General features: G+C 34.2%; 1 protein-coding gene across 1 annotated transcript; it reads left to right on the top strand.

The window, feature by feature from the left end:
* The first annotated feature begins 211 nt into the window (after window positions 1-211).
* LOC119518859 (60S ribosomal protein L27-like) lies at window positions 212-529 on the top strand. Its single transcript, XM_037816279.1, has one exon. It carries the CDS (start codon window positions 212-214, stop codon window positions 527-529), a length of 318 nt encoding a protein of 105 aa, XP_037672207.1.
* Window positions 530-9,834: the final 9,305 nt, after the last annotated feature.

Below are 9,834 nucleotides of genomic sequence, written 5' to 3'. Positions count from 1 at the left end.
GTATGTATTTACCCCTTCCACAAATATTTCTTGAGTATCTGGCATGTGACAGGTATTATGCTATATCCAGGGAAAGAAAGATAAGTAAGACCTTAATTCCTGCCCTCAGGGTAAATATAGACTAGTAAGGGTTAAAGGAAACCACAGTGGAAGTGGAGCTCCTTCCTTTCTGCTGTAGGCCCCAGTGATTGCTGTTGAAGAGGGCAAGTTTATGAAACCCAGGGAGGTGGTGCTGGTGCTGGCTGGACACGACTTCAGACACAAAGCCATCATCATGGAGAACATTGATGACGGCACCCCAGACCCACCCTACAGCCATGCGTTGGTGGCTGGAATTGAGTGTTACCCCCGCAAAGTGACAGCTGCCATGGGCAAGAAAATTGCCAAGAGATCAAAGATCAAGTCTTTTGTGAAAGTTTATAACTGCTGTCACCTCATGCCCACAAGGTACTCTGTAAATATCCCCTTGGACAAAACCATTGTCAACAAGGATTTCTTCAGAGACCCTGTGCTTAAGCACAAGGCCTAGCGTGAGGTCAAGGTCAAGTTTGGCGAGAGGTACAGATGGGCAAAAACAAGTGGTTCTTCCACAAGCTGTGGTTTTAGATATGTTTTGTTTTGATCATTAAAAATGCAAAAAGAAAAAAAAAAAAAAAGGAAAACACTTGCACACAATTAGCATGCTCTGACTCTGACAGGATCACCGATCAGATTACCCGTTCTGATTTCCCATCAGGTGTTCTGATTACCCTTTGGAACAGAATGTTATGGAAGTTTAAAATTGGGAAAATTATTTCAGGGTATTCTAGATAAAGGTAACAGCCTTATAATACACATGGAAATGACAAGGGAGAAGACAAGTAAACTCTCTTGATTGAAGTCCTGTAAATCCCTACTTGATTTTAACAAGTTTATTTGTGAAATGAAAAATTAGGTCAATTGCTAAAAGTAAGGGTACAGATGAGGTCATGGTACAGGTGTTTGAGAACAGTAGATAAAGTGTTAAATTTGAAGACTGATGAAGAGATATAGGAGAAACAGTCCATGCCAAGGACCCAGTTGAAGTTAAGAGCAGGAAGTTGTATTGGTACTAGCATGTATAGCTGCGTGGTGTGCTCCTGCAATGTGAGTTCCAGAGAAAAAAATGTGGTCAGTAGAGTTGATCTCAGGCTGGGGTTTGACCAGAAGGATACAATAGAAGAATACAAGAGCAAAAAGTATATTAAATTTACTCTGTTAAAGAAAAAAGATTAAACCAGGCTAGTATGTTAAGTGCAATTAAAGGAATCAAGGTATAGTAGGGTAGAATAAGGCAGAAAAATACGTGTAGGGTTAATAACTAAGAGATCTGAAAGATAGGAGTTCATGGTCATAGAAAGAGATGTTTGAAATTGATATTTGAGAAATTGGGCAGCTGGAACTGCTGAAAAGATGATACAACTGAACTGGAATTGCATCTCGCATGTATCTATCCTTAGTACTGTTAACTGCCACACTCCACTGTTTTAAAAATAAAGGTCTGATTGATAAGTAAGGTGAGGCAAGGAGGATTTGGTTTTGAACATGGATGCTTTTTTATTACATTTATTAAAGTCTACTAATTATCTACTCTTCCACTGAATTTTTTTTATGAAATAAACTATGTCTATGCCAGTAAAAAAAGACAAATTAGATAATTTGCAAATTCACCATTACAACAAACTTTGCATATGCATATGCTTTAAAATTTTGTAGTCAAGTTATCTCAATTGAATCCTTTTCTCTTATTTAATCCATTTATTTTGGGATAAGTACTATTATTTTCACTTTTTTCCTTATAAGGTAACTGAGGCATGGACCAACTCAAGGCCATAGAGCCAGTAGAGCTAGAATTTTTACTCCAGAGCCTGAGGGCTTAAATATTATCTGAAATATCTCCTGAATGTAATAATTTTCCTTTGAGCATTCCTGAAGTTTCCTGTGAACACTGTGGCAGAATCACCTATCTGGAATGTTGTTCTTAGCTCTCTGTTTTTCTGAATTTTATTAATTCTCAATTTAATCTTAATTTCCATTATCTATAAGAAACCTTCCTTAGGCATCTTGTAATAGTGATTTCTGTCTACCTTTGAAGTTCTATAGTACACATTAACAAAACCATGGACTTTTTAGGCCATATGCACCTTAGAAATTTTGGTTGGAAAACATCAAATATTGGTGATGCAACATGGTTTCCCTCATCCCTGGCAGATACTTAAAATAGGAGTACTCTTTTATACTTATCCCAGATTGGATTTCATAATCCTGGGACTAGAATCCTGAAGATCCAGAGACTGGTGTAAGATCAAATAGCCAGTTATCACAAATAGACTACCTTTTGCCTTTGGTGAATGCATATTCTGAAACCCGCAGTTGGACATTAGTGCATTTCAGCAAACAATGAGAAAGTTTGGACTCATGAATGAGTCCAAAATAGTTATAATTAAACCAGTTAAGAACTCTCTTCTCTTACACTCTCTCACTTTTAATAATTTTTAACTCTGTACCAGGCTAACTCACTAGGTATTTTGCTTTTCATTGAAACTTTTTTTCTTATGTATATAGATAATAAGCTCACTGATGGCAGGAAACAAATCAAAGTACATATATATATATATATATATATATATATATATAATAATACAGACTCAAAAATGGATCATGGAATTATTTTATATGGCTTAAAGAAATTGGCCTCCTTGCAGACTGCCAGAGAAAAATATTCTTTAGCTGTGTTTTTACAAAATCACATACCTGTGATTTTAGACCATATTTTGCATTTAGACATGAGTTTCTTTCCCTCTAGGAAAATCTATTTTATAACCATAATATACTTAGAGCAGTAAAATGAGTAAGAAACCCCCTGTTGATTGAAAATAATATTTATGTACTAGGACAATTATCCTCACATCATTTAAAACTTTCTGCACTATTATTTTACCTATGTTCCTCATTTTGATTATTATGCCACATTTGGGTGTTGGCAGGCTTAACAAAAACATATATCTTTTATACTTGAACGGTTTTGAATGGCCTCTCTCTCCCTCCAGTTTACAAACATAGGAGACATGCACAGCTTTTTAAAATGATCATTCATTTGGTAAGATGTAAAAGACTCTAGCACATTTCATTTTTGATCAAGATAATGTGATTTCACCTAACATAGATTCAAGTTAATGATATGTTAAACATTAAGGACGAGAAGGCTTATTTTCCTGATGTAAAATGTGGCATCTTTTATAATTAACTTTAAGTATTTACCACTTAAATTAACTAAAGAAACACACAATAAACAGCTCAAATTTTTACGATGCATTACAGCTGACAGCTTTCCTTAAATGCCATCTTTAATTTGATCCTAAATATATCCATGGTGACATTTATATTTGTTGGCCAACCTCCTCCTGCTTATTAAAAAATTGAAGTCCAGATAAGTCAAGTTGTCCAAGTTTGTTCAGGTAATATTTATCAGAGCTAGAATCTAAACCCAGGTTACCTGATTTAAAACCCTCTGTTGTTGCTACTACATTCCGTTAACTCCCTATGTATAAATTCAATTATGATCAGACACTAAGGTATTCTTTCCTACTGCAGTTTGAGGACAGCTGTCTATTGTAACATATTAGTTGTATACTATTCTGCTTGATTAAATGTTTTGAAGAAAGAGAGATTTTTTCAAGATCTACATAGTTATTTCAAGCAGATGCTATTGTGTCTGAATATTATTGCTAAATAATTTTTATCATAATACTGGGAATCTCACTGACTTTCCATTTGAATTATAGGGCTAAAGTCCAAATTCTAGAAAAGGTTGAAATGCTAAAACTGGCTTTTGTCAAACCACATATCAGACACTAGAGTGGAGTTAGTAGCTATATGGTGTGTCATGGGAACACAGCCTTAGGCACTACAGAAACTTTCAGCAAATGACCACTTTATTACTTACACAGCATAAAAGGTCCGAAAAAGCAAGAGAAGAGATCCCTTCTTGACGTGTCTCCCAGAGAGATCAACTGCTCGGACCAGGATAAGTGGATAACAGTTCCTTATGCACCCACTTTGGTGTGCTGCCCAAGATGGGGTATTTATAAAACCCACAGAAAGGGAGCCCTGCCACAGAGAGTTTCTGCTTTGATAAAGAACAGGAACTGCTTGTTCCTGGTTTCAGGTTTAAGGTATGGTCAGGTGTCTCCATTAGACCCAACTCCCTCCACCCTACCTCATTGTGGAACAGGAAAAAAAGTTGAAACAACTGCATTCATTAGAAAAGGAGAGGAGGGGGTTAGGTGCGGGCTGGGAGCTGGCTGCTGGTTCTTGGTCATAACTTGCCAGCAACTAGTTGAAACTTATCTTTTATTGGTTTATATCCTCTGTTATTCCCTTTGCACATGTATATAGGGAAATTAATTTTTCTGGAGTCAATTCATATGGGTAAATTTTGCCAAGACATATTCTAGATTTTTTTCTTTTATTTTTTAAATCAATGAATTTTGAATGAGGAGTACAAGAATAACCAAAAGACATTGGTTTTTGTGTGCAGTGGTAAGCATACTTCACTCTTCCCTTCACAAACCAGATTACAATGCCTCAACTTCTATATCAATACACAGGCTTCTAATATTCTTAATATGGCTTTCATCCAGGAAAGTATTTATAACCCACAGATTCCCAATCCTGATCTACAGTCTCAATATCTTAACTCATTTGAATATTCTCAATTTTCACTAGAAAAAAATTAGTTTGGAAATTCACATATTTTATTAATTAATCTAAAGGAAAAAATTCTTTAAATATTCACCAGTCAAAAATACTTTGATTCTAAGTAAGCTAAAATTGAATGCTAATTCACATTTTGAAAAGGTAAAAAAAAACAAAAACAAAAAGAAACAAAGCTAAGCATTTGTTCCTATCTCCTCAACTACAAAATAGGGGAAATATTCATTTAGAGATTTTTCTTTAAAATTTTAATTGTGGTAACATATATATAACTCAAAATTTCCCATTTTTACCACCTTCAGGTGTACAGTTCAGTGGTATTAATCACATTTTCAATGTTGTGCTACCTTCAGCACTATCCATTGCCAGAATGTTTTCATCATCCCAAACAGAATCTCTTCACCCATGAGGATAGAATTCCCCATTCCCCATTTTCTTTGCTTCCTCCCTTCCCAGTCCCTGGTAACCTGTAATCTACTTTCTGCCTCCATGAATTTGCTTACTCTTAGTATTTTGTGAAATTGAAATCATACAAAATTTGTCCTTTTGTTCCTGGCTTATTTCACTCAACATGATGCTATCAAGGTTAATCCAAATTGTACCATGTACTAGAACTTCATTTCTTTTACCTGTTAAGTAATATTCTATCGTATACATTTATATATATATATACACACACACACACACACACACACACACATTTTGTTTATCCATTCATGTGCTAATAGACAACATTTGGGTTGCTTGCCCTTTTGGCTATTGTAAATAATGACACTATGAATATTGGTGCATATGTTTGAGCCTTTGTTTTCAATCCTTTTGGGTATATATCTAGAACTGGGATTTCCAGGTCATATGGTAAGTCTATGTTTAACTTTCTGAGGAATCACTAATTTTTTTCCACAATGGCTACACCATTTTACATTCCAATGAACAATGTATGAAGACTCCTATTTTTCTACATTCTTGCCAACACATGTTAGTTTCCATATTTAAGAATAATAGCCATTCTAGTGGGTGTGAAATGGTATCTCATTGTCATTTTAAGTTACATTTCCCTCATGACTAATGATGTTGAGCCTCTTTTCATGTGCTTTTTAGCTATTTGCATACCTTCTTTGGAGAAATGTCAATTCAAGTCTTTGCCAATTTTTTATTGTCTTTTGGTTGTTGAGTTGCAGCAGTTCTTTGTATCTTCTGGATATTAAGCCATTATCAAATATATTATTTTAAACTGTATTTTCCCATCCTGTAGGATGTCTTTTCACTTTCTTGATGATGTCCTTTGAGAAAGAAAGATTATTACTTTTGAAGTCCACTTATCTATTTTTTCTTTTGTTGCTTGTGTTTTGGGTGGCAGATCTAAGAAATCACTGTCAAACCCAAGGTCATGATGGGTTTTCCCCTATGTTTCCTTCTAAGACTTTCATGGTTTTAGCTCTTATATTTAGATATTTGATCCATTTTGAGTTAAATTCTATATATGGCATGAGGGTAGGGATCCAGTTTTTGTACCCAGTTTTCTAAGTACTATTTGTTGAAGAGACCATTCTTTCCCCATTTAATGAATTTTGGCACCTTGTCAAAAATTGGTTGACCATAAATTTGTGGGTTCATTTCTGGACTCTCAAGTATATCCCATTGGTCTATATGTCTATCTTCATTCCATTTACAATAGCATTTCAAAGAATGAAATATCTAGGAATAAATTTAACAGAGGAGATGGAAAGACTTAGACACTGAAAATTATAAAATACTGCTTGAGGAAATTAAAGAATATCAAAATATATGGCAAGACATACCATGCTCATGGATAGGAAGACAACATTGTTAAGATGTCAATATTACCCAAAGTGATCTACAGATTTGAGTGCAATCCCTATCAAAATTCGATCAGATTTCTGCAAAAATAGAAAAGCTGACCCTCAAATTTATATAGAATTGAGTGGCCCTGCATATCCAAGTCAATCTTGAAAAAGAAGAAAAAGTCTCATACTTCCTGATTTCAAAACTTACTACAAATCCGCGGTAATCAAAACAGTATAGCACTCACATTTACTATATATATATAGTAAGACATATATATAGTAAGTCATATATATATATGTAGTGAGCCATCAGTGGTTACAGTTAACGTGTATAAGGAGCTTAGAGCAATTCTTGGTACATTAAAGCTTTAAGTAAGTGTTATTTATTATTATTTATAAGAATGAAATATATGAAATACGAAGTGATCTTCCATGCCTCCAACATTTATAGACATTAATTGCATTTAATATTTAATTAATTTTCAACATTTAGCCAAATAAATTAAATATTGAACAAAGCAGACAAAAATCTTTGTTTTCATGAGGAAGCTTCAATAAAATTGTAAGTAAGTAAATTATATGGTATGTTAAAAACTGATCTTTACAGAAAAAAAATTGATGACATTTAGAATAATTGCAGTTTGATGTGAGGGTTTCTGTATTTTACATGGAGTTGTAAGTGGAGGCCTCAAGGTGAAGGTAACCTTTTAGTAGAACCCTGAAGGAGGTGATGGAATGATACTTGTGGCTATATAGAAAAAAAGTGCTCCAGACAGATGTGGAGTGAATGCAAAGGACCTGGGAAGGAGGATACTGTCTGATTGAATAATATTACAGAGACCATTGAAACACATTGATCAAGGGAGGATAGTAAGAGACATGGTCAGTAAAATAATGTTGAGCCAGACCATGCAGTACCTCACAGGGTAATTATATGGACTTTGGCTTTAACTCTGAGTGAAAATGCTGAGCAAAAAATGTTTCAAGTACAGAGATGATATTATCTGACTTCTGTTTAGTATAACCATTCTGGCTGTTTTGTCAAGAATTGAGGGTAAGGGAGTGTGATGGCTATTTCCATTTGTCAACTTGGCTAGGTTATGCTGTCCAGTTGTCTGGTCAAGAAAGCACTGGCACTATTGCTACTTTGAGGGTATTTTCATAAATAGATTTACAGCATAGTCAGTTGATTGCATCTATAGTTGATTGAATCTATAATAACAAAGGAAAATGACCTCAGCAATGAGTGTCCTCTTTCAATTAAGACCTGAGGATTTCAGAAGTCAGAAAGAAAAATTTCTGACTCTTCTTCAGCCAGCCATCTGCTCTTGGGGGCATATGACTTTCCCTTAGTTGGTGTTGCATTTTGAATTCTGCCCTACAATGTTCAGATGTGCCAGATTACAAAATCACGTTTTTTGAGGTTTTCAGCTACTTGTTAGTCCCCATGGCAGTGTAAGCCAATTCCTATAATAAAGATCTGTGTGTGTGAGTGTGTATCTCCTGTTGATTCTTTTTCTCTGGTACACCCTGACTAATACAGGGAGCAAGAGCAATGGCAGGGAGACCAGCTTGAAGATGATGGAAATTATGGAAAAATTGACTTTTATCATTTTTTGAGAGACAATACTATTTCATCTTTGCCACTCTTATGTCTCATTGAAGTCTCCTTGATTTATTAAATGATACTTACAGGTTTTCTTTTCTTTTGTTTTATCTTGTTTATACTACCAGTTACAGACAAAATTCTATAATCTAGTATCAAATAAATGATTCATAAACAAAACCATATAGCATACATTGGCCCATTATTTTCACATCTTAGGATATTATCCTGATTTTATGTGGAAAATGATTCAGGTGCATAGGTATTCTTTTCAGTATTATTGAAAAGTAAACAGTAAAAAGAAAGAAAGAGAAGCATTCTATATTTTCCTACAGTTTGGATTTACAAAACAAATTTGTATGTTCATTTTTTGTAACACCTCACAGCCTTTAAAAATAATGCATTTGGAAAAGAAAGTTAGGGAATGGGAAATGACTCCAATGCAAGTGAGAAAAAGCATAATATAAAAGTATTTATATTGCATATTGTTTTCCTAGGTCTGCTGTAACAAATTACCACAAACTGGGTGGCCTAAAATAAGAGAAATGGATTTTTTCACAGTTCCAGAGGACAGAAGTCTGTAATAAAAGTGTCAGTAGATCCATATTCTCTCTGAAAATTCTACAAAAGAACATTTCCTTGCATTTTCCAGCTTCAGGTATTCCTTGCTTTGTGACAACATAACTCCAATCCCTACCTCTATCTTCAAATGTCCTTCTCTGTATGTCTCTCTGTGTCTTCTCTTCTTCTTATAAAGACACCAGCTATTGCATTTAGTGCCTACCCAAAATCCAAGATGATTTCATCTTGAGGTCTTTAACTAATTGCATCTGTAAAGATTGAAATTCCAAATAAGGTCATATATTGAGGCTTTATGTGGACATAAATTTTGGAGGACACTATTCAACCCCCTACACATGGTATTGTTGCAATATCCTTGCACATTATGCAATGTGTGTATTGTGTATTACTTAAGAGGACCAGAAGAAATATATCTAACTTGATTTTACTAGGTTACAACTACATTTCATGTCTTCATGTTATTTGTTTTTTTTTTTTTCAATTTTTCTAAATGAACACATGGGAAAACTTAAAATTCTAGAAAATTAAAAACAAAGGAACAAACAAGCAAAAAAGAATTCTCTAGGAGCAAGTATGGATCATAAGCAAGCAGTTACCAGTTGAACCATATTTCTTCTCAATAAGATAACTAAAGCATTAAAATTTTAATAAGAATGAGAAGAAGGCTTTTGAATAAGGAAAGACAGGATCTAACTCCTGCTTTAACTGTATCACTAATAAGATGCTTGGTTGAGAATAGACTGTAGGTGAGCAAGGAAATGGATGGAAGCAAGTCTTGGAAGCTTTCCTAGCAGTAATCCAGCAAATATGTGATGGCAATGGTCAAGTGAGTTTCTGCAAACCTTGTTGTATTGTGTCTTGCTCATTCAGCATTTTTGAAAAATTCTGGATAAAAGCCATCCTTACAATGCTTTTATTTATTTATTTATTTATTTATTTATTTATTTATTTATTTATTTATTTATTTTTAATTCATTTTATTGAGATATATTCACATACCATGCAGTCATACAAAACAAATCATACATTCAATTGTTTACAGCACCAAAATCAATCCCTGACACCTTCATCACACACACAAAAAAACAAGAATAATAATTGAAG

Source organism: Choloepus didactylus, chromosome 2, assembly GCF_015220235.1.
Source record: "Choloepus didactylus isolate mChoDid1 chromosome 2, mChoDid1.pri, whole genome shotgun sequence".
Lineage (NCBI taxonomy): Eukaryota > Metazoa > Chordata > Mammalia > Pilosa > Megalonychidae > Choloepus > Choloepus didactylus.
This window is presented reverse-complemented; position numbering and strand designations above follow the sequence as displayed.

Bases quoted from the DNA above. Each gene is read 5' to 3' on its own strand.
- LOC119518859 (XM_037816279.1), top strand. From the start codon at position 212: ATGAAACCCAGGGAGGTGGTGCTGGTGCTGGCTGGACACGACTTCAGA.